At 41.4% G+C, this 25,445-nt stretch overlaps 1 protein-coding gene across 2 annotated transcripts in view; it reads left to right on the top strand.

Moving 5' to 3' along the window:
- The window catches only part of LOC139413213 (serine/threonine-protein kinase 4-like), a 64,098-nt gene that overhangs the window by 28,024 nt on the left and 10,629 nt on the right, over positions 1 to 25,445 (top strand). For both annotated transcript variants that reach the window (XM_071160331.1, XM_071160332.1), the window contains 4 exons: positions 207 to 344; positions 1,053 to 1,181; positions 6,663 to 6,861; positions 24,137 to 24,288. In XM_071160331.1, coding sequence (XP_071016432.1) covers positions 207 to 344; positions 1,053 to 1,181; positions 6,663 to 6,861; positions 24,137 to 24,288 — 618 coding nt within the window. The remainder of the gene's footprint in view (positions 1 to 206; positions 345 to 1,052; positions 1,182 to 6,662; positions 6,862 to 24,136; positions 24,289 to 25,445) is intronic.

Raw genomic sequence — 25,445 nt, 5'->3', positions numbered from 1 at the left:
TGAGTCTATTGTTAATGTGTACAGATCTGATTTTGTTAGTGATTGAACTTGTCAAATACTTCTCAGTCTCAGGCTTCAACCCCTCTAAAACCAATCTGAGTATAGTGGCGAAAACAGAGACGACTTGAAATGTGATTTTGTGTTGTTAAATTGTCCACGTATGTGACTTTGTTTCTGTTCTGTCTGTTACATTGTTTCTTTTATAGGCCATCTTTATGATTCCTACCAATCCTCCACCGACGTTCCGAAACCCAGACTTGTGGTCGGAGCTGTTCCAAGAATTTGTTTCCCAGTGTCTGGTGAAGAACCCAGAGAACAGAGCCACTGCCACACAGCTTCTACAGGTAGAAGACCCCATCTCACCGACACTGTCTGCATCTCAAATGCCTCCCTTTTCCCTATATAGTGCACTACTTTTGACAGCCAAAAGTAGTGCACAATGTAGAGAATAGGATGCCATATGGGGCGAAGCCACTCTGGCACCCATACCAAAACTACCTTACTCAGCCTACTACGTCAGTCTCTCCCTTCTCTCTCTCTCTTCCTCTTTTTCTCACTTTCTGTCTGTTAATTTCCTATTTGTCCTACCATAATTTCTCTCTGGATTAAATTTTGCAACTAACCATTAATATTTTACATGGGATAGCACATTATCTGAGGCCATTACCGAGTAAAACTGCAACTCGCGGTTGCATTGCTTTAAACTCGGGTTAAAAATATTATAAATGCCTCTTTTCCATGGACATCGAAAAAAAAAAAAATGAAACAAATCACTGTTTTGAAAAATGTAATGGCTAGTTTTCTCCCCCAAACTGTTTTTTTTGCAGGAGCAACATTCTTGCCCCTGTTCTTCTAAACACGTGTTTGTTACGATAGATCACCTGGATGGTATCGATTTATTATTATTTATTTTTTCTAGTTGATTTCAGGGCGAGATTAATTCAAAGACTCGTTGCTGCGCACTGCACTACCGACAATGCGAAACTTTTGGGGTAAACACTGGATGTTGGCTCAATTGTGTGTTTGTACATTGTGTGTTTGTCCTCCTGCAGCATCCATTCATTAAGGCTGCTAAGCCCAGCAGCATCCTCAGAGCTTTGATCACAGATGCCATGGAAATTAAACTGAAGAAAGTGGAGGCCGAGCAGAGAGAACAAGACCAAGAGGACGAAGACAACTCGGTAAACACACACAGACCCACACGCACAAACCCCACTAAAGCTTAGGCTGCATGGCCATGACAGTCCACTGGCCCATTTATCAGCTATTTATGAGCCTCATTGAATTTTTTTTTATCAACACGCCTGCCTACGTCACAACGGACAGCAGACTATGAACAGCATTACTCTACCACTTTATTTTATAAGCTGAATAATGGGGCTGGGGAAATGTAACCACTCTCAAATACTGTAGATCTATTCATAGATGGGGCTATGGATGCAGGACTGAAAATCAATGAGATCGACATACAGTGGGGAGAACAGGTATTTGATACACTGCCGATTTAGCATGTTTTCCTACTTACAAAGCATGTAGAGGTCTGTAATTTTTATCATAGGTACACTTCAACTGTGAGAGACGGAATTTAAAACAAAAATACAGAAAATCACATTGTATGATTTTTAAGTAATTAATTTGCATTTTATTGCATGACATAAGTATTTGATACATCAGAAAAGCAGAACTTAATATTTGGTACAGAAACCTTTGCTTGCAATTACAGAGATCATACATTTCCTGTAGTTCTTGACCAGGTTTGCACACACTGCAGCAGGGATTTTGGCCCACTCCTCCATACAGACCTTCTCCAGATCCTTCAGGTTTCGGGGCTGTCGCTGGGCAATACGGACTTTCAGCTCCTTCCAAAGATTTTCTATTGGGTTCAGGTCTGGAGACTGGCTAGGCCACTCCAGGACCTTGAGATGCTTCTTACGGAGCCACTCCTTAGTTGCCCTGGCTGTGTGTTTTCGGGTCGTTGTCATGCTGGAAGACCCATCCACGACCCATCTTCAATGCTCTTACTGAGGGAAGGAGGTTGTTGGCCAAGATCTCGCGATACATGGCCCCATCCGTCCTCCCCTCAATACGGTGCAGTCGTCCTGTCCCCTTTGCAGAATAGCATCTCCAAAGAATGATGTTTCCACCTCCATGCTTCACGGTTGGAATGGTGTTCTTGGGGTTGTACTCATCCTTCTTCTTCCTCCAAGCACGGCGAGTGGAGTTTAGACCAAAAAGCTATTTTTGTCTCCTCAGACCACATGACCTTCTCCCATTCCTCCTCTGGATCATCCAGATGGTCATTGGCAAACTTCAGACAGGCCTGGACATGCGCTGGCTTGAGCAGGGGGACCTTGCGTGCGCTGCAGGATTTTAATCCATAACGGCGTAGTGTGTTACTACTAATGGTTTTCTTTGAGACTGTGGTCCCAGCTCTCTTCAGGTCATTGACCAGGTCCTGCCGTGTAGTTCTGGGCTGATCCCTCACCTTCCTCATGATCATTGATGCCCCACGAGGTGAGATCTTGCATGGAGCCCCAGACCGAGGGTGATTGACCGTCATCTTGAACTTCTTCCATTTTCTAATAATTGCGCCAACAGTTGATGCCTTCTCACCAAGCTGCTTGCCTATTGTCCTGTAGCCCATCCCAGCCTTGTGCAGGTCTACAATTTTATCCCTGATGTCCTTACACAGCTCTCTGGTCTTGGCCATTGTGGAGAGGTTGGAGTCTGTTTGATTGAGTGTGTGGACAGGTGTCTTTTTATAGAGGTAACGAGTTCAAACAGGTGCAGTTACTACAGGTAATGAGTGGAGAACAGGAGGGCTTCTTAAAGAAAAACTAACAGGTCTGTGAGAGCTGGAATTCTTACTGGTTGGTAGGTGATCAAATCTTATGTCATGCAATAAAATGCAAATGAATTACTTAAAAATCATACAATGTGATTTTCTGTATCTTTAGACTCCGTCTCTCACAGTTGAAGTATACCTATGATAAAAAATTATAGATCTCTACATGCTTTGTAAGTAGGAAAACTCAAAATCGGCAGTGTATCAAATACTTGTTCTCCCCACTGTACATCATATTTTGGAGCCTTACATTTGTTTACAAATTACAACAAAAACATACACAATGGAGTAACACAGCCTTAGATACAGGATTAAGCTCATAATGCATGTATAACTTATATTCAATAACAAATGCAATTCATTATCATTAGGCAGGTTTCCACTCACTCAGGTTTATTCAACAAACGCAATGTCGCAAAAAAAAACACATTGCGACGTGCAATGGAAACGGCAGCTATATACTGTTATAATGGAATGCACACTTCCGTTCTAAATAATTGTGGGTGACCCCTGATGACTTCCTCTCCGGAAACTTGTTGTTCTTCTTATTACTAGCCTGCCTCTCTTCCAACTGTTTTTACTCGGGTTCTAAATAAACAAACGGACAACAAGGTTTATTGTAATAAAACAAGTTTATTCACCCAATGGGTCAAACAGCTGAAGAGACAAAAACATATTCACACAAGCACTGGTATTTAAACCTTCCTCCTATGTGGAGTCTCCTTCTTACACATGTTCTTTCTCACTTCTGACCTGTTGACTTGTACCAGACTGTGGCCCTTCTCCTTTCCATAGGATACCCGATGTCTAACAATAGCATGTTCTGACAGAATGTAAATGTTCTGCATTCTCCCCTCTTGCTTAGTGACTTGATTTAAGGATATTTCAAGTTTATAACACAGTATCCATCACAACCAAACAAATAAAATGATCAGACCAACTTTGGTAGTTGCTGTTCTGTTAGTTGTGTTGTGATGTCAGGCAAAAATGCCTTATCAAAGATTCAAATGTTCAGATTTCCAAAAAACGAGGATCGCGATGAGCTTGGGTCACTGCAGTCTGAATGGAGGCTTGGGAGTCAAAAAATCATAGCAGGTCTGCAGCACTCACTTCATTTCAGGTAAGCTCACTAGTACACAATTAATTTAAAATATACCTAGCTTGAAGACGAGCATTATTAGCAACGTCTGAAATACGACAAATCAATTCAATACAGTTTGCTAGCTTGCTAGATAACTTAGCTAGACAAGCTAACGTTGTTTTTAGCATCCAACATTAGTTAGCTAGATTAACTAACTTGTAGTAACTAAGCAGGGTTTCGCATATGAAGCACTTAACCTATTTTACCCCATTACCAAAGATGGTTTAGGATGAAAACTGCCATTACTATGTGTAATGTTTGTGTTCATTGTTTGTTTAGATTAAAATATTTGGCAAATAACAGTGTACAGCAGCTATCTGTAGATTCAATGTATATGAAATGCATGTAGGAACTTGCACTATCAATTTTTACGTCCTAGATAATGAGGAGTCCGGCAGATCCACAAAGTAAAGACAGTAGAGGTTTAAATTCATCTGCAATTTGGAATGACTACAACTTTTTGGAGTTAGGCATATTCAAAGATGTTTATTATTTCATTATTCTGTTTTAGGTGAGCCAAATATTTCAATCAGAACGTGTTTTGAACAATGAAGATGTCACCAGATTCTACGCCAGTTTTTTTTTTTTACCCTTGTGACATACCTTACAACAGCGCCCATGCTGAGAGAGAGGGAGGGAGAATATAAATATTAATCAGTCAGGACTTAAATTACTGTACAGAATGTTTTTAGAAGTTAGATACATTTTTTATAAATTGTTTGAATATTTGACTGAATTATTAAGTGCATTGAGATATGATTTTATGAGTACTGCTCATAAGTATATGTTGGAAAAAAAACATATAGATCATTGAAATATAACATAGAACACACATTCCTCTCTGACATCTACAGTTAGGAATTGCCTCGCTTCTATTCATTGCACTTCTATTTAATGCCTGTGAGCAATGTCCAGGTGTCCGTTGAATACCTGCAGCCTTCACTTCATAAAGTCATGTACCAACTTTGGCAGCATATGTTGAAAGTAAACTCCGCAAATAAAGAAACATCCTCTCACTGTCAACTGAGGGTCGTTTTCCAAATTTGAATGAAGTCCTTTGAAAGGCTGGTCATGACCCTCATCAACACCATCATACCAGAAACCCTAGACCCACTACAATTTGCATACTGCCCCAACAGATCCACAGATGACGCAATCTCAATCGCACTCCACACCGTCCTTTCCCACCTATGTGAGAATGCTGTTCATTGACTTCAGCTCAGTGTTCAACACCAAAGTGCCCACAAAGCTCATCACTAAGCTAAGGACCCTGGGACTAAACACCTCCCTCTGCAACTGGATCTTGGACTTCCTGATGGGGCTCCCTCAGGTGGTAAGGGTAGGCAACAACACATCTGCCATGCTGATCCTCAACACTGGGGCCCTTCAGGGGTGCTTGCTTTGTCCCCACCTGTACTCCCTGTTCACCCACGACTGCGTGGCCAAGCACAACTCCAACAGCATTAAGTTTGCTGACGACACAACAGTGGTAGGCCTGATCACCAACAACGATGAGACAGCCTATAGGGAGCAGGTCAGAGACCTGGCAGTGTTGTGCCAGGACAGCATCCTCTCCCTCAATGTGAGCAAGACAAAGGAGCCGATCGTGGACTACAGAAAAAGGAGGGCCGAACAGGCCCCCATTCACATCGACGGGGCTGTAGTGGAGCGGGTTGAGAGTTTCAAGTTCCTTGGTGTCCACATCACCAACAAACTATCCTGGTCCAAACATACCAACACAGTTGTGAGGGTGGCACAACAACACCTTTTCCCCTCAGGATACTGAAAAGATTTGTAATGGTTCCCCAGATCCTGAAAAAGTTTTACAGCTGCACCATCGAGAGCATCATGACCGGTTGCATCACTGCCTGCTATGGCAACTGCTCGGCATCTGACCGTAAGGTGCTACAGAGGGTAGTGCGTACGGCCCAGTACATCACTGGGGCCAAGCTTCCTGCCATCCAGGACCTATATACTAGGCAGTGTCAGAGGAAGGCCCAAAAATGTGTCACCCAATTCATAGACTGTTCTCTCTGCTACCGCACGGCAAGCGGTACCGGAGCGCCAAGTCTAGGTCCAAAAGGCTCCTTAACAGCTTCTACCCCCAATCCGTAAGACTGCTGAACAATTGATCAAATGGCCACCCCGACTATTTACATTGACACCCCCCGCCCCCTTTGATTTTACACTGCTGCTACTCACTGTTTATTATCTATGCATAGTTACTTTACCCCTACCTTCATGTACAAATTACCTCGACTAACCTTGACTTGGTACCGGTACCCCCTGTATATTGTCTCGTTATTGTTACTTTTAGTTTATTTAGTAAATATACATATTTTCTTTGCAAACTTTCTAAATTTCAGCAAATTCTCTGGACAAGTTAATGGAAACATAGCTAGTGATTGAAATGACCGGCAGAAAGTTGTAGCTTGTGCTTCGTTGGCATACTGCTATTGCTCTGCCCTGATATTATACACTTGAAACATCGAACTGCCTCTTTACAAAAAAACCTTACCAACTGGATGATGTCACATGATTTTTCAAAATCACTGTGTCAAATGTATTTCCATGTAACTTTTTGAGTGACTGTGTGGTTCAGTTGCAGAACAAATTCTTATTTTCAATGTCGGCCTAGGAACAGTCTTGACTTGAGATGATGTTTTGCTCAATCAGGACGAGGACGAGGTAGACCAGGGAACGATGGTGAGGGCGGGCACTAGCGATATGGGCACCATCCGGGAGGCCGGTTCGCTAGGGGGCACGGCGAGGACCATGATCGAGCAGAGCGACATGGGCACCATGGAGTCTCAGCTGGGCACCATGGTGATCAACTCAGACGATGACGAGGACGAGGAGGCCGGCACCATGAAACGTAAGCGACAGACGCCACAATGTCATTGTAGATTTATAATTCCCTGTTGGAGTTACTGTGAATGTCATTTCTAGCCTTTACGTGATCACTGGAGACTTTTGGTGTCAAAAGATAATGAGTTGTCAAAGTATTACACAAAAAGATGTCACATGATTCTATCACGGTGTGGTTCATTCATCACCCCCAGCATCAAATTAGCTCATTCAAACCCTTTCATCTCACCTGCAACATGTTGTAAATTAGTGTTCCCTGTCAAGTTACCTGGTTAAATAAGTTTAAGTAAATGTGAAACCACATTTAAATAAATTTAACAAATACAATTCAACAAAGTTAGTCTCTATAATTAAAAGTGCTGTACGCAAGTCCAGATGTGATCCGTCCAATTTTTTGTTGTTGCTAGAATGCTTCCATTTTAAAACCACTGTTATGCATACAGTGAGATTGTGGTTACTTCATTAGGCTTGGAGACACACATTGAACCAGTGTGACCCTAGAGTGGCTGCCCATGGTATATAGGACTGACAGCTTTAGCTGATTTCTCTCCAAGGCCCACTAGATGGCATGGATATTTCACTGGTCTGAAGGGTAGATTGTTTCCCTTGCTGCATAGTGCTGATGGCTGCTCAGACTAATACCAGAGGTGTGACGTTCCAGAGAATAAAGAGGGTTTACTGTAGAGCTGGGTGATATATCGAGTTCATTCAAATAAAAAAAGAATGCGCAAAATTGAAAATGCCTGAATCGCAGTATTTCTTTTCTTATGAGCATTTATGTCTACTTGTTCTAATTTTGCCTTTTTGTCTCGTCTCCCTCGCTCCTTCTGACTGCTGTGCAGCACTTTCCCACTCACACACTGAGCCCTCCCCGTCACTCACGACGACAAAGATTAGAGATCGCTTCTTCCTCTCTGACAGTAAGCAGTACCAACTCGCTATTTGTATTTTAAGTTTGGTCCAACATAATCAGTCACGTGGACACCAAAACACAGTGAGACAATATTTTACTGTAACAGAGGTGAATTTAATCTTTCTACGAAAGCACCTAAAATTGACCTCACAGCAGACCTTACTAAAACGGTAGTATCAATGAATGTTAATCCTGGGCAGTTTCAGTGCATGGCATTGCCGTACCATGTACCGTTAGCAGCATTTTAGACAGCTAGCACATATCAAGCTGTGGCTAGTCTGTTTATTTAATACATTTACAAATATTAATTCATAAGGAATTGGCAACTCGTTCTCATTCTGAGAAATAAGGCTACATGCTCTTAAAACAGGTGGAGACAGACAGGAGGGTGTGTTCATAACAGTTTAACTGTTCTACCTCGCTCGCTAGCTAGCCTTTTTTGCTATAATGTATTCATTCACCTGCTACAAGAAGTAATTATTAGTGGGTGTGCAGTTGTGCATGGTTCTTGTTATATTTGTAACAAAGGGGGCATTTTCGTAGACTTAAGTCAGATCAGTGATTATTGCAAAATAAGTTAAACTATTTTCATCAAATGTAATTTTTTTGTGGTTGTTATGGTTGTGGAAGGCTTATTTAGCCTACGTATAATTTTGTAAGCGCTGAAATAATACAATTATTGTGGACTGTTCATTAAATCAAATTTGATTTGTTAGCAGATGTTAATGCAAGTGTAGCGAAATGCTTGTGACCTTTTACCTGTCCAACTCTTATTTAGAGAGGAAAAAATGGAGCAAAATTCGAGATATGATCATATTACCCAGATATGACCCATATTACCCTCATCTGGAGAATGCCAGATGGGGGTGAATGAATGGGAATATAGAGTTCCCAAAGAAAACATCTCATGGGTTATAATATGTAAAATATGTTTTTGTCCAAAATCGATGTCTGGTGATTGGACAATGGTGAGTTCTCTAAGTGATTTGTTATTTTTCAATCCTACTCCTGATGCCAATCAAAGACACATATTGTATGTGACTCTTTGGATGTGTTTAACAGACGACTAGCTTTTAACCTTCCTGTCAGCTTTTCCCTTGGGTAAAAAGACTGGTTGAAGTGTGTGGGGACTTAAATAACTAAATCACTACTGTGCCATTCCATTCTACCGCGCACGTTAGTTATGCACAGACATGTAACATGATCATTTTAAGTTGATTATATTATGTTTCAGATTAATGATGTAAGAGATCAGAGTTGTATTTTATTTTTATTGAAAGAGCAGTGGGAAGGTGGAGAGGGAAGTAGTCACAAGTAGAGGGGCACAGACAAGAAAGTGGCAGAGACGGGGCTCAGCTCCCGTCACCAGGGGCCAAAATCCCCGGCTTTTTCTATGGGGCTCAGGCAGAAAAAGGTATTGGAGAGGAAGGGACTATTTGCCTTTGGGTGTTGCCTATTTGTTTGTCTATGTCTTCTAAATGTCAATGTATTATGGTGGTACTCAGTAACTTTCTATAGTTTCTAGTTTTAATGTCACATGCATAGGTACAGTGAAATGCCTTTCTTGCTAACTCAAAACCTAACAATTCAATAATCAATAACAATGTAATACTAGAAAAAAATCCACAAGGAATATGAAGATCACAATAAGTAAGCAAACGATATACAGAGTCAGTTCCAATACCCTATTTGCAATGTGCAGTGATACTGGAGTGACGGAGATTGACTTCCGGCGCCGACAGAGATGGCCGCCTCGCTTCGCGTTCCTAGGAAACTATGCAGTTTTTTGTTTTTTTACGTGTTATTTCTTACATTAGTACCCCAGGTCATCTTAGGTTTCATTACATACAGTCGAGAAGAACTACTGAATATAAGATCAGCATCAACTCACCATCAGTACGACCAAGAATATGTTTTTCGCGACGCGGATCCTGTGTTCTGCCTTACAAACAGGACAAAGGAGTGGATCCTATGCAGCGACCCAAAAAAACGACTCCGAAAGAGAGGGAAACGAGGCGGTCTACTGGTCAGACTCCGGAGACGGGCACAGCGCGCACCACTCCCTAGCATTCTTCTTGCCAATGTCCAGTCTCTTGACAACAAGGTTGATGAAATCCGAGCAAGGGTAGCATTCCAGAGGGACATCAGAGACTGTAACGTTCTTTGCTTCACGGAAACGTGGCTTACTGGAGAGACGCAATCCGAAGCGGTGCAGCCAACAGGTTTCTCCACGCATCGCGCAGACAGGAAAAAACATCTTTCTGGTAAAAAGAGGGGCGGGGGCGTATGCCTTATGACTAACGTGACATGGTGCGATGAAAGAAACATACAGGAACTCAAATCCTTCTGTTCACCTGATTTAGAATTCCTCACAATCAAATGTAGACCGCATTATCTACCAAGAGAATTCTCTTCGATCATAATCACAGCCGTATATATCCCCCCCCAAGCAGACACATCGATGGCTCTGAACGAACTTTATTTAACTCTCTGCAAACTGGAAACAATTTATCCGGAGGCTGCATTCATTGTAGCTGGGGATTTTAACAAGGCTAATCTGAAAACAAGACTCCCCAAATTTTATCAGCATATCGATTGCGCAACCAGGGGAGGAAAGACCTTGGACCATTGTTACTCTAACTTCCGCGACGCATATAAGGCCCTGCCCCGCCCCCCTTTCGGAAAAGCTGACCACGACTCCATTTTGTTGATCCCTGCCTACAGACAGAAACTAAAACAAGAGGCTCCCACGCTGAGGTCTGTCCAACGCTGGTCCGACCAAGCTGACTCCACACTCCAAGACTGCTTCCATCACGTGGACTGGGAGATGTTTCGTATTGCGTCAGATAACAACATTGACGAATACGCTGATTCGGTGTGCGAGTTCATTAGAACGTGCGTTGAAGATGTCGTTCCCATAGCAACGATTAAAACATTCCCTAACCAGAAACCGTGGATTGATGGCAGCATTCGTGTGAAACTGAAAGCGCGAACCACTGCTTTTAATCAGGGCAAGGTGTCTGGTAACATGACCGAATACAAACAGTGCAGCTATTCCCTCCGCAAGGCTATCAAACAAGCTAAGCGCCAGTACAGAGACAAAGTAGAATCTCAATTCAACGGCTCAGACACAAGAGGCATGTGGCAGGGTCTACAGTCAATCACGGACTACAGGAAGAAACCCAGCCCAGTCACGGACCAGGATGTCTTGCTCCCAGGCAGACTAAATAACTTTTTTGCCCGCTTTGAGGACAATACAGTGCCACTGACACGGCCTGAAACGAAAACATGCGGTCTCTCCTTCACTGCAGCCGAGGTGAGTAAGACATTTAAACGTGTTAACCCTCGCAAGGCTGCAGGCCCAGATGGCATCCCCAGCCGCGCCCTCAGAGCATGCGCAGACCAGCTGGCCGGTGTGTTTACGGACATATTCAATCAATCCCTATACCAGTCTGCTGTTCCCACATGCTTCAAGAGGGCCACCATTGTTCCTGTTCCCAAGAAAGCTAAGGTAACTGAGCTAAATGACTACCGCCCCGTAGCACTCACATCCGTCATCATGAAGTGCTTTGAGAGACTAGTCAAGGACCATATCACCTCCACCCTACCTGACACCCTAGACCCACTCCAATTTGCTTACCGCCCAAATAGGTCCACAGACGATGCAATCTCAACCACACTGCACACTGCCCTAACCCATCTGGACAAGAGGAATACCTATGTGAGAATGCTGTTCATCGACTACAGCTCGGCATTCAACACCATAGTACCCTCCAAGCTCGTCATCAAGCTCGAGACCCTGGGTCTCGACCCCGCCCTGTGCAACTGGGTACTGGACTTCCTGACGGGCCGCCCCCAGGTGGTGAGGGTAGGCAACAACATCTCCTCCCCGCTGATCCTCAACACTGGGGCCCCACAAGGTTGCGTTCTGAGCCCTCTCCTGTACTCCCTGTTCACCCACGACTGCGTGGCCACGCACGCCTCCAACTCAATCATCAAGTTTGCGGACGACACAACAGTGGTAGGCTTGATTACCAACAACGATGAGACGGCCTACAGGGAGGAGGTGAGGGCCCTCGGAGTGTGGTGTCAGGAAAACAACCTCACACTCAACGTCAACAAAACTAAGGAGATGATTGTGGACGTCAGGAAACAGCAGAGGGAACACCCCCCTATCCACATCGATGGAACAGTAGTGGAGAGGGTAGCAAGTTTTAAGTTCCTCGGCATACACATCACAGACAAACTGAATTGGTCCACTCACACAGACAGCATCGTGAAGAAGGCGCAGCAGCGCCTCTTCAACCTCAGGAGGCTGAAGAAATTCGGCTTGTCACCAAAAGCACTCACAAACTTCTACAGATGCACAATCGAGAGCATCCTGGCGGGCTGTATCACCGCCTGGTATGGCAACTGCACCGCCCTCAACCGTAAGGCTCTCCAGAGGGTAGTGAGGTCTGCACAACGCATCACCGGGGGCAAACTACCTGCCCTCCAGGACACCTACACCACCCGATGTCACAGGAAGGCCATAAAGATCATCAAGGACATCAACCACCCGAGCCACTGCCTGTTCACCCCGCTATCATCCAGAAGGCGAGGTCAGTACAGGTGCATCAAAGCTGGGACCGAGAGACTGAAAAACAGCTTCTATCTCAAGGCCATCAGACTGTTAAACAGCCACCACTAACACTGAGTGGCTGCTGCCAACACACTGACACTGACTCAACTCCAGCCACTTTAATAATGGGAATTGATGGGAAATGATGTAAATATATCACTAGCCACTTTAAACAATGCTACCTTATATAAATGTTACTTACCCTACATTATTCATCTCATACGCATACGTATATACTGTACTCTATATCATCGACGGTATCCTTATGTAATACATGTATCACTAGCCACTTTATACTATACTATGCCACTTTGTTTACATACTCATCTCATTTGTACATACTGTACCCGATACCATCTACTGTATCTTGCCTATGCTGCTCTGTACCATCACTCATTCATATATCCTTATGTACATATTCTTTATCCCCTTACACTGTGTACAAGACAGTAGTTTGGAATTGTTAGTTAGATTACTTGTTATTACTGCATTGTCGGAACTAGAAGCACAAGCATTTCGCTACACTCGCATTAACATCTGCTAACCATGTGTATGTGACAAATAAAATTTGATTTGATTTGATTTGATTTGAGATAGATATGTATATGGGTAAATAAAAGGTCAATAAAGAGAGGCTGTGTAGCTATTTTGTAAGCTATTTGTCAGTCTTATTACTTGGTGATAGGAGATTTGTTTAAGAGCCTGTCTGTGCCAGACTTGATGCACTTGCCGTGCAGTCACAATGTTCTCAAAGTGTGCATAAAATGGTTTGAGTTCGTCTGGTAGTGTCATCGTTGGGCAGATCAAGGTTGGGTCTTTCTTTATAATCCGTAATGTACTGTAGCCCCTGCCACATGTGGCGGGCATTTTTCAAGATTTTCATGCCTATTTTAAGTCAGAACAGTAACTAGACCACTCAAGAACATTCAAGGCCGTCTTGGTAAGAAACCCCATTGTATATTTGGCCTTGTGTTTTTATCCTACAAAACACACCATGATGCAGCCACCACCATGCTTGACATTTTGAAGAGTTGGATTTGCCCTAAACGTATCTCGTTGTATTCAGGACGTAAAGTTTTTTTTTTAAAGCCACATTTTTTGCTTTAGTGCCTTATTGCAAACAGGATGCATGTTTTGGAATATTTCTATTCTATACAGGCTTCATTCTTTTCACTCTGTCATTTAGGTTAGTGTTGCAACAATGTTGTTGATCCGTCCTCAGTTTTCTCCTATCACAGTCATTCAACTCTGTAGGAGTTTTAATGTCACCATTTGCCTCATGATGAAATCCCCGAACTGTTTCCTTCCTCTCCATCCACTTATTTATTTTTTTCACCTACCAATCGGTGCTCTTTGTGAGGCATTGGAAAACCTCCCTGGTCTTTATGGTTGTATCTGTGTTTGAAATTCGCTGCTTGACTGAGGGACCATGCCAATAATTGTATGTGTGGGGTACAGAGATGAGGTAGTCATTCAAAAATCATGTTAAACACAATTATTGCACACAGTGAGTCCATGCAACTTATTATGTGACTTGTTAAGCAAATGCTTACTCCTTAATTTATTTAGCCATGCCATAACAAAGGGGTTGAATACTTATTGACTGAAGACATTGCAGCTTTGTATTTGTATTAATTTGTAAAAATGTCTGATGGCAAAGTCTATGAAATCAACATTTGAAGCAAAGTTATTGGACAATTACTGTTTTGGATGGCAAGAGATTTCAGTGTGGAAAAATTACACTTTGTCCCTGCTGTAAAACTGTATATTGGCAGATACAGTACCAGACAAAAGTTTGGACACACCTACTAATTTAAGGGTTTTTCTTTATTTTTACTATTTTCTACCGAGTATAATAATAGTGAAGACATCAAAACTATGAAATAATACATATGGAATCATGTAGTAACCAAAAAAGTGTTAAATAAATAAAAATATATATTTTATATTTGAGATTCTTCAAAGTAGCCACCCTTTGCTTTGATGACAGCTTTGCATAGTCTTGGCATTCTCTCAACTAGCTTCATGAGGTTGTCACCTGGAATGCATTTCAGTTAACAGGTGTGCCTTGTTAAAAGTCAATTTGTCTAATTTATTTCCTTCTTAATGCGTTTGAGCCAATCAGTTGTGTTGTGACAAGGTAGGGGTGGTATACAGAAGATGGCCCTATTTGGTAAAAGACCAAGTCCATATTATGGCAAGAACAGCTCAAATTATCAAAGACAAACGACAGTCCATAATTACTTTAACACATGAATGTCAGTCAATCTGGAAAATTTCAAAAACTTTGGAAGTTTCTTCAAGTGCAGTCTCAAAAACCATCAAGCGCTATGATGAAACTGGCTCTCATGAGGACCACCACAGGGAAGGAAGACCCAGTTACCTCTGCTGCATAGGATTATTTCATTAGACTGCACCTCAGATTGCAACTCAAATAAATGCTTCACAGAGTTCAAGTAACTGCGACCTGTATGATCTCGTTGGCTGGCCCTCGCTTCATACTCGTCGCCAAACCCACTGGCTACAGGTCATCTACAAGTCCCTGCTTGGTAAAGCCCCGCCTTATCTCAGCTCACTGGTCACCATAGCAGCACCCACCCATAGCACGCGCTCCAGCAGGGATATCTCACTGGTCACCCCCAAAGCCAATTCTTCCTTTGGCCGCCTCTCCTTCCAATTCTCTGCTGCCAATGACTGGAACGAACTGCAAAAATCTCTGAAGCTGGAGACTCTTACCTCCCTCACTAGCTGTCAGAGCAGCTCACAGATCACTGCACCTGTACATAGCTCATCTGTAAATAGCCCATCCAATCTACGTCATCACCATACTGTATTTATTTATTTTTCTGGCTCCTTTGCACCCCAGTATCTCGACTTTCACATTAATCTTCTGCACACGCTACCATTCCAGTGTTTAATTGCTATATTGTAATTACTTTGCCACCATGGCCTATTTATTGCCTTACCGCTCTTATCCTACCTCATTTGTGCATGCTGTTTATAGATATTTCTACTGTATTATTGATTGTATGTTTGTTTATTCCATGTGTAACTCTGTGTTGTGTGTGTCGAACTGCTTTGCTTTATTTTGGACAGGTCGCAGTTGCAAATGAGAACTTGTTCTTTAACTAGCCTACCTGGTTAAATAATGGTGAAAAAAAAAATATATAATAAATAAACAGACACATCTCCCTGTTTTATCTTAAGATGGGTTAAATAATTTATATTATCCCCAGTGAAGATGTCCCACTGCTGGACTTTAGTGGTGCCTGGTATCAACACTACCGGTCAAAAGTTTTTTTGTTTTTTTACTATTTTCTACATTGTGAATTAATAGTGAAGACTTCAAAACTATGAAATAACACATATGGAATTTGTAGTTACCAAAAAAGTGTTTAACAACTAACAATATATTTTATATTTGAGATTCTTCAAATAGCCACCCTTATGTATTTTACCTTTATTTAACTAGGCAAGCCAGTTAAAAACAAATTCTTATTTTCAATGATGGCCTAGGAACAATGGGTTAACTGCCTTGTTCATGGGCAGAACATCAGATTTTTACCTTGTCAGCTTGGAAATTCGATCTTGCAACCTTACTAGTCTAACGTTCTAACCACTAGCCTACCTGCCGCCTTGATGACAGCTTTGCAGACTCTTGGCATTCTCTCAACCATCTTCACCTGGAATGCTTTTCCAACAGTCTTGAAGGAGTTCCCACATATGCTGACCACTTGTTGGCTGCTTTTCTTATTTTTTACAACTCCATACCTTGCCTACATATTCTGTTTAGTTTAAGTGCGCTGGCCACACAGATGATGGGTATGGAACATCTCAGCAGTGAAAAGATGAGACCTGTTGTGGCATCCTTGAGTCAGTAGTTTTGCTCTCTTGCCGTGTCACGCTAGACGTATTTGTTGTTCTCGTTTTGTTATGTTAAAACAGACTGACGGACAACTGTCTAGTGACTCCAGAAGTCACTTACACTGGCAGCACGAGCAGCGGCAATATCTTCAATTGGACAATACAAACATCACATTTGTTTCAAAACCCAACATAATTGGGTCAGTAGCTGCAAAATAAACTTGAAAAAAATAGACTTGGAGAAAAATAGACTTGTCATACAAACTATTTTTGCCTGTATTGCCTTGATTTTGTTTGCGTGGCTTCAATACGTTAATGTCTGACGGTTAAGACGTCACAGTGGACTTTGGTGTTTTCCACATTGCATGAGGGAGACAGAATATCTAGACTACTTTTAAGGGACCATGTGGTTCAAGAGAGGGCTTTTGCAATAACAATTCAGGCAAGGTAACATGTGTAGGCCTATATCAACCTTCTCTTCCAAGACCACCGGCCTTTTAAAATGTTTGTTGCAGCCCAGATTAGAGGTCGACCGATTTAATGGGAATGGCCGATTTCAAGTTTTCATAACAATCGGAAATCGGTATTTTTGGGCGCCGATTTTTTTATTTATTATATATATATATATTTTTATTTTTTATTTTTTATTTAACAAGGCAAGTCAGTTAACACATTCTTATTTTCAATGACGGCCTAGGAACGGTGGGTTAACTGCCTCGTTCAGGGGCAGAACGACAGATTTTCACCTTGTCAGCTCGGGGGATCCAATCTTGCCACCTTACAGTTAACTAGTCCAACGCAATACCGACCTGCCCCTCTCTCGTTGCACTCCACAAGGAGACTGCCTGTTAGGCGAATGCAGTAAGCCAAGGTAAGTTGCTAGCTGGCATTAAATGTATCTTATAAAAAAGAATCAATCATAATCACTAGTTAACTACACATGGTTGATGATATTATCTAGCGTGTCCTGTGTTGCATATAATCTGACTGAGCATACAAGCATACAAGTATCTGACTGAGTGGTGGTAGGCAGAAGCAGGCGCGTAAACATTCATTCACAGCACTTTCGTGCGTTTTGCCAGCAGCTCTTCGTTGTGCGTCAAGCATGGCACTGTTTGACTTCAAGCCTATCAACTCCCGAGATGAGGCTAGTGCAACCGAAGTGAAATGGCTAGCTAGTTAGTGCGTGCTAATAGCGTTTCAAACGTCACTCGCTCTGAGCCTCCTAGTAGTTGTTCCCCTTGCTCTGCATGGGTAACTCTGCTTCGATGGTGGCTGTTGTCGTTGTGTTGCTGGTTCGAGCCCAGGGAGGAGCGAGGAGAGGGACGGAAGCTATACTGTTATACTGGCAATACTAAAGTGCCTATAAGAACACCTAATAGTCGAAGGTTAATGAAATACAAATGGTATCGAGGGAAATAGTCCTATAACTACTACCTAAAACTTCTTACCTGGGAATATTGAAGACTCATGTTAAACGGAACCACCAGCTTTCATATGTTCTCATGTTCTGAGAAAGGAACTGAAACGTTAGCTTTCTTACATAGCACATATTGCAGTTTTACTTTCTTCTCCAACGCTTTGTTTTTGCATTATTTAAAAATGTTTCATTATTTACTTGAGGCTAAATTGATTTTATTGATGTATTATATTAAGTTAAAATAAGTGTTCATTCAGTATTGTTGTAATTGTAATTATTACAAATATATATATATATATATATATTTTTAAATCGGCCGACTAATCGGTATCGGCTGTTTTGGTCCTCCAATAATCGGTATCGGCTTTGAAAAATCATAATCGGTCGACCTCTAGCCCTGATATAGTTCATTCATCTAGTCCACCAAAGAAATCAAGCCATTAACTAGTTGAATCTAATGTGGAAGATCAGGGCTACAACAAATATCTGACTGCTGGTGGTCCTCAAAATTTGGACTGGTACTGAATGTCGGTAAGTTTTGCCCCCCCCAAAAGAATCTGTAACGTACCCCAAAAAAAAACAGATCAGGACCTAATGCCCTGTGCAGATGGCCTTTAGAGTACCAGCCTGGTATCTCTGGTTTCAGCTAAGCGATCAATCCACTAATCCTGGGCCTGCTCACATTCTCCTTCTCTTCCCTAATGGAAAATAATCCAGTTTGTATAGATTTCTCCTCAGAGCTGTTAAAGCGACATTAACAAATTAACGTGTAAGAATGACCTTTATCCACCAAAATGGAAGTCCCTCTCCAATCCGGATCTCTTAAGTCTTTGGTCTTGGAGTCAACTGCCCAGAATAAGTTAGGACTATTGATTTTCCGTAATGGGGCTGTAGGAATGAGAAGGCTATTCCTTTTACACCGTCATGGTCCTGCGATGGACTCGCAAGCTATAAATTAAGCCGCAAACAAAATTCAAAATCACTCGTCAAATATGTGTAATTGTTTGAGTAACTACTTTCTCCCACACATTAATTACATTTAAACATTTTGGTGAGTTAAATCAATTACTTTCGAATTGCTTCATCTCAGAACTTTACAATACTTTTTTTAAAAGTTCTTCAGTGACACACATTTTTTATAGATTGGCTATGATTACTGATGAATACATGAATCCAAAATTACACTTTCAGTATGTTTCTTCTCAAGTAGTGATATGTGTGCGCATGTAGGATATAATTTCTGTGCATGGGGAACAATAAGCAATGTTGGCTTAGATGCTGGAATCTGAACAGTCTGTCATTTTCACCACTCATCTGCTCTCCCTCTCTCCCCCACGATGCTCAGCAGAAGACCCTCTGATGCTGTGTGCCAGGAATCAAATCCCAGGGATGAGTTCTCCCTGTTTTATCTTAAAATGGGTTAAATAATTTATATTATCCCCAGATGTCCCACTGCTGGACTTAAGTGGTGCCTGGTATCAACACTCCGGTCAAAAGTTTTAGAACACCTACTTATTCAAGTGTTTTTCTTTTTACTATTATCTACATTGTTGAATTAATAGTGAAGACATCAAACTATGAAATAACACATATGGAATTTGTAGTAACCAGAAAAGTGTTAAACAAATAACAATATATTTTATATTTGAGATTCTTCAATTAGCCACCCTTTGCCTTTATTTATTTATGTATTTTACCTTTATTTAACTAGGCAAGTCAGTTAAGAACAAATTCTTATTTTCAATGACTGCCTAGGAACAATGGGTTAACTGCCTTGTTCAGGGGCAGAACGTCAGATTTTGACCTTGTCAGCTTGGAAATTCGATCTTGCAACCTTTCGATTTACTAGTCCAACGCTCTAACCACTAGCCTACCTGCCGTCTTGATGACAGCTTTGCACACTCTTGGCATTCTCTCAACCAGCTTCACCTGTAATGCTTTTCCAACAGTCTTGAAGGACTTCCCACATATTCTAATCACTTGTTGGCTGCTTTTCTTTCACTCTGCAGTCCAACTCATTGCAAGCCATCTCAATTTGGTTGAGGTTGGGAGATTGTGGAGGCCAGGTCATCTGATGCAACACTCCATCATTCTCCTTCTTGGTAAAATAGCCCTTACACAGCCTGAAGGTGTGTTGGGTCATTGTCCTGTTGAAAAACAAATGATAGTCCAAATCAGCCCAAATCAGATGTTATGGCGTGTCGCTGCAGAATGCTGTGGTAGCCAGGCTGGTTAAGTGTGCCTTGAATTCTAAATAAATCACTGACAGTGTCACCAGCAAAGCACTCCCACGCCATAACACCACCTCTTCCATGCTTTACAGTGGGAAATACACATGCAGAGAACATCCGTTCACCCACACCGCGTCTCACAAAGACGGTTAAAACCAAAAATCTTCAATTTGGACTCCAGACCAAAGGACAAATGTCCACTGATCTAATGTCCATTGCTCATGTTTCTTGGCCCAAGCAGGTCTCTTCTTATTGGTGACCTTTTAGTAGTGGTTTCTTTCCTGCAATTTGACCATGAAGGCCTGATTTCAGTCTCCTCTGAACAGTTGATGTTGAGATGTGTCTCTTACTTAAACTCTGAAGCATTTATTTGGGCTGCAATTTCTGAGACTAGTAACTTTAACCTGTCTAGGACTGGTGGAACCCCTCACCAACAGCCAATGAAATTGCAGGGCGCCAAATACAAATCAGCAGAAATCTCATATATCAAATTTCTCAAACATACAAGTATTAGGCACCATTTTAACTCCTTGATACACCCATCCCGTTACCGGAATCATTTTCGTCAACATCCGCTGAATTGCAGAGCGCCAAATTCAAATTAAATTACTAAAAATATAAAATGTTCTTGAAATTATAAGTGCAATATAGCAAAACAGCGTAGCTTGTTGTTAATCCACCTGGCGTGTCAGATTTCAAAAAAGCTTTTCGGCGAAAGCATACCAAGCGTTTATGTAAGGACATCTCTCTCAGTAGACAAAATATTACAAACAGCTAGCAGCCAAGTAGATTGGTCACGAAAGTCAGAAAATCAAAGGTGAGCGATTCAGTTTATTGCTTATCTTAGGATGTTTACACTCACGAGACTCCCAGTTACACAATAAATGTTCCTGTTGTTCCATAAAGATTATTTTTTTATCCAAAATACCTCCATTTGGTTGGCGCGTTATTTTCAGAAATCCACAGGCTCGAGCGGTCAAGACTGGGCAGACGAAAATTCCAAATAGTATCCGTAAAGTTAGTAGAAACATGTCAAATGTTTTTTATAATCAATCCTCAGGTTGTTTTTACAATATATAATCGATAATATTTCAACCGGGACTGTAGCTTCTTCAATAGGTAGGAGAGAGAGAAAATGTCTGCTCCAAGCTGTTGCACATGCAACACTCTGCTGGCACCCAGCCATCCAATGACGCGATGTGATCTTTCTCGCTCATTTTTCAAAATAAAAGCCTGAAACTATGTCTAAAGACTGTTCACACCATGTGGAAGCCATAGGAATCTGGTTGATATCTCTTTAAATGGAGTGAAGGCAGGCTATGGAACAGAGAGCTTTCAGGAAAAAAAGCGCTTCCGGGTTGGATTTTCCTCAGGTTTTCGCCTGCAATATCAGTTCTGTTATGCTCAGACAATATTTTGGCAGTTTTGGAAACTTTGGAGTGTTTTCTATCCTAATCTGACAATTAAATGCATATTTTAGATTCTGGGCATGAGAAATGGGCAGTGTCATTTGGGTACGTTTTTCATACAAACATCAAAATACTGTCCCCTACACTCAACAGGTAAAATTCTCGTTAATCCTGCCACAGTGTCTGATTTCAAAAATATTTTACAGCGAAAGCTCCACAAACCAACTCACAGAAAACCCAGACATTTTTCCAGCCAAAGAGAGGAGTCACAAAAAGCACAAATAGAGATAAAATAAATCAATCACTAACCTTTTGATGATCTTCATCAGATGACACTCATAGGACTTCATGTTACACAATACATGTATGTTTTGTTCGATAAAGTTCATATTTATATCCAAAGATCTTATTTTACATTTGCGTGTAGCGTTCAGTAGTTCCAAAACATGCAGTGATATTGCAGAGAGCCACATGAATTCACAGAAATACTCATTATAAATGTTGATGAAAATTCAAGTGTTATGCATGGAAATTTAGATATACTTCTCCTTAATGCAATCGCTGTGTGAGATTTTTTTTTTTTGTAATTTTTAAACGGAATCTGAGAACGGAGCTCAGAACCCAAACCAGCCAGAGAAATATCCGCCATGTTGGGTAGTCAACATTTTTCATAAATAGCATTATAAATATTCACTTACCTTTGAGGATCTTCATCAGAATGCACTCCCAGGAATCGCAGTTCCACAATAAATGCTTGTTTTGTTTGATAATGTTCATTTATGTACATTTATGTAAAATAGCTTCTTTTGTAAGGGCGTTTGGTAAACAAATCCAAATGCGCGATCTGGTCCATTCGGACGAAACGTTCAAAAAGTTATATTACAGGTCGAAGAAACTTGTCAAACTAAGTATAGAATCAATCTTTAGGTTGTTTTTATCATAAAAGTTCAATAATGTTTCAACCAGAGAATTCCATTGTCTGTAGAAAAGCAATGGAACGACAGCTACCTCTCAAGTGAAAGCGCGTGACTGAGAACGAGGCTCTAGGCAAACCACTGACTCAAAGAGCTCCCATCCAATCCCACATCACAGTAGAATCCTGAAACAACGTTCTAAAGACGGTTGACATCTAGTGGGCATTCATCCATCTAGTTCACTTTCATCCAAAAGTGAAAATACTGCCACCTATCCCAAAGAAGTTAATGAACCTATCCTCTGCAGCAGAGGTAACTCGGGGTCTTCCATTCCTGTGGCGGTCCTCATGAGAGCCAGTTTCAATATAGCTCTTGATGTTTTTTGCGACTGCATTTTCGAAGTTCTTGAAATTTTCCATTTTGACTGACCTTTATGTCTTCAGGTAATGATGGACTGTCATTTTTCTTTGCTTATTTGAGCTGTTCTTGCCATAATATGGACTTGGTCTTTTACCAAATAGGACTATCTTCTGTATACCACCCTTACCTTGTCACAACACAACTGATTGCCTCAAATGCATTAAGAAGGAAAGAGATTCCACAAGTTGACTTTTAACAAGGCACACCTGTTAATTGAAATGCATTCCAGGTGACTACATCATGAAGCTGGTTGAGAGAATGCCAAGAATGTGCAAAGCTGTCATCAAGACAAAGGGTGGCTATTTGAAGAATCTCAAATATAAAGTATATTTTGATTTGTTTTTTTGATTACTGCATGATTCCAAATGTTTAATATCATAGTTTTGATGTCTTCACTATTATTTTACAATGTAGAAAATAGTATTTAAAATTTTTAAAAAATACCCTTGAATGAGTAGGTGTTCTAAAACTTTTAACCGGTAGCACTTCTGAGTTAAGTAAATTCTGGGGTGGTCTCTCAACTTGGTTGGCCTAGAGTGCTTTGTGGAAGTGATTTAGACTTTGGGTCAAATTTACGCATATTGTCTTAATGGTTCACAGTCGGGTGTGTCCTTCATGTTATTTCCGTAAAGTTCAAATGTGCTTAAGTGTCAGTTGGGGAAGGCACATCTTTCATGTTACTGTAAGGAAAGGGAGCACCAGAGTAAGCTGCATCAGGGTGGTATTCATGATTAGGGTATGAGCATTTTTTTTTATTGCTCTAGGCCAGGTAGCCTAATTCCGCTCCATTTTTTTAACCAAATGTTATTCTGTTTTGTGCCTACTGAACACGAGTACGTAAAGCTTTTACTGAGGTTTGAGAGGGATCCTTCATGGAGACTATAGCAAACACTTTGGAGTGGATGTAATTGTAATGTAGCATACAGTACAACCCTGTCAAACAAGCCACAGGGACACAGTTTGGTCATACAATATTCCATACCCTACCAATGGTAGTTTATTCAAACTGGATGTAGTGTGCTGGGGAATTTTCAGTAGGCAAGAAAAGGCAGAAAACGCAGCGTGAAGAAAACAGTCCCTTCCTGTTTTGGCCAGCTTAAACCTGTCCAATAAGAAATACTTTGTTTTAGCTTTTTTTTGCAAAACGTTTCGCTACGGTGGGGAGCTCGTCTCTTCTTCCTGTACAAATGGACCAAATCTGCTATTGTAAGAGACCAGGGAAATGGCTGAATTAATGATACGCCAGTGGAAGCGGGGTACAGGCATCATATGGCCATATAGATAAAGACCATTTCTTAACACTAGGCATAGCATTTAGTTAAAGGTATTTTTCTTCTTTAAGCTGGATTCAAACCATTTCAATGCAAATATTATGTTTGGTTGCATGAAAACAGCCCTTTATATCTATAGAATTCTCCCTTGTGAAACTGTATGAAATATGAACGTGAACGGTCTTCTTCAACGCCCTTATTGTTTCGGTGCATGTCTAGGGAGAGATGAGACCATGCAGCCCGCCAAGCCGTCCTTCCTGGAGTACTTTGAGCAGAAAGAGAAGGAGGCCAACTGTCACGACGACAGTGGAGAAGACCCAGGACACAACGCTGACAACCGCAAACTGCCTGCGGAGGGGGACCTAGAGGTGGTAAGTTAAGTGACATGATGCCGATGCCTCTAGTAAGCCATTCTTCTACTTCCTATAGAACTGTCATTGTTTTAACCTACGCGGCTCAGCACCTCAAAATTAACTACAACGTGATGGAGTCATGCAAGTCATGGCGTGCTTAACGGTCAACTAAGTGTTGACATTTCTTCCAATTAACTAAATCCCCTGATGAGCTAGAATTAGAATAAACCCTATTGGCTGGTTTCTCAGACACAGATTAAGCCTATTCCTGGACTGAAAACATGCTCAGCTGAGAATTTCCTTAAATGCTTTTTATTCCAGTACTAGGCTTAATCATTCTGGGAAACTTCCCAATGAGTTCACTTATTGAATCCCATGACTTAAAACAAAAATATAAGGTACAATGTTTAGCATCAACAGTTGGATTAAGCCTACACCAAGGATGTAGTGCAGGGTAAATCTTATTTTTTACAACTCCATCCCTTGCCTACACATTCTGTTTAGTTTAAGTGCGCTGGCCACACAGATGATGGGTATGGAACATCTCAGCAGTGAAAAGATGAGACCTGTTGTGGCATCCTTGAGTCAGCAGTTTTGCTCTCTTGCCGTGTCACGCTAGATGTATTTCTTGTTCTCGTTTTGTTATGTTAAAACAGACTGACGGACAACTGTCTAGTGACTCCAGAAGTCACTTACACTGGCAGCACGAGCAGCGGCAATATCTTCAATTGGACAATACAAACATCACATTTGTTTCAAAACTCAACAGAATTGGGTCAGTAGCTGCAAATTAGACTTGGAGATGAGGATGCGATATGCAGCATTTTGGTTTGATCAGTCCAGCTTGGTCGTTCTTTGAAGTGTTATGATGACTGGGGTCTTTACTATAGGCTAGATGAAGCTAGCCTAATTTGCACTAGATCTAAATATAGACCTGTCATACAAACTATTTTTGCCTGTATTGCCTTGATTTTGTTTGCGTGGCTTCAATACGTTAATGTCTGACGGTTAAGACGTCACAGTGGACTTTGGTGTTTTCCACATTGCATGAGGGAGACAGAATATCTAGACTACTTTTAAGGGACCATGTGGTTCAAGAGAGGGCTTTTGCAATAAAAATTCAGGCTAGGTAACATGTGTAGGTCTATATCAACCTTCTCTTCCAAGACCACCAG

The sequence above is a fragment of the Oncorhynchus clarkii genome, chromosome 7 (genome assembly GCF_045791955.1).
Source record: "Oncorhynchus clarkii lewisi isolate Uvic-CL-2024 chromosome 7, UVic_Ocla_1.0, whole genome shotgun sequence".
Classification (NCBI taxonomy): Eukaryota; Metazoa; Chordata; class Actinopteri; order Salmoniformes; family Salmonidae; genus Oncorhynchus; species Oncorhynchus clarkii.
The sequence above is the reverse complement of the archived record's forward strand: the minus strand, read 5'-3'. Positions and strand labels throughout refer to the sequence as shown.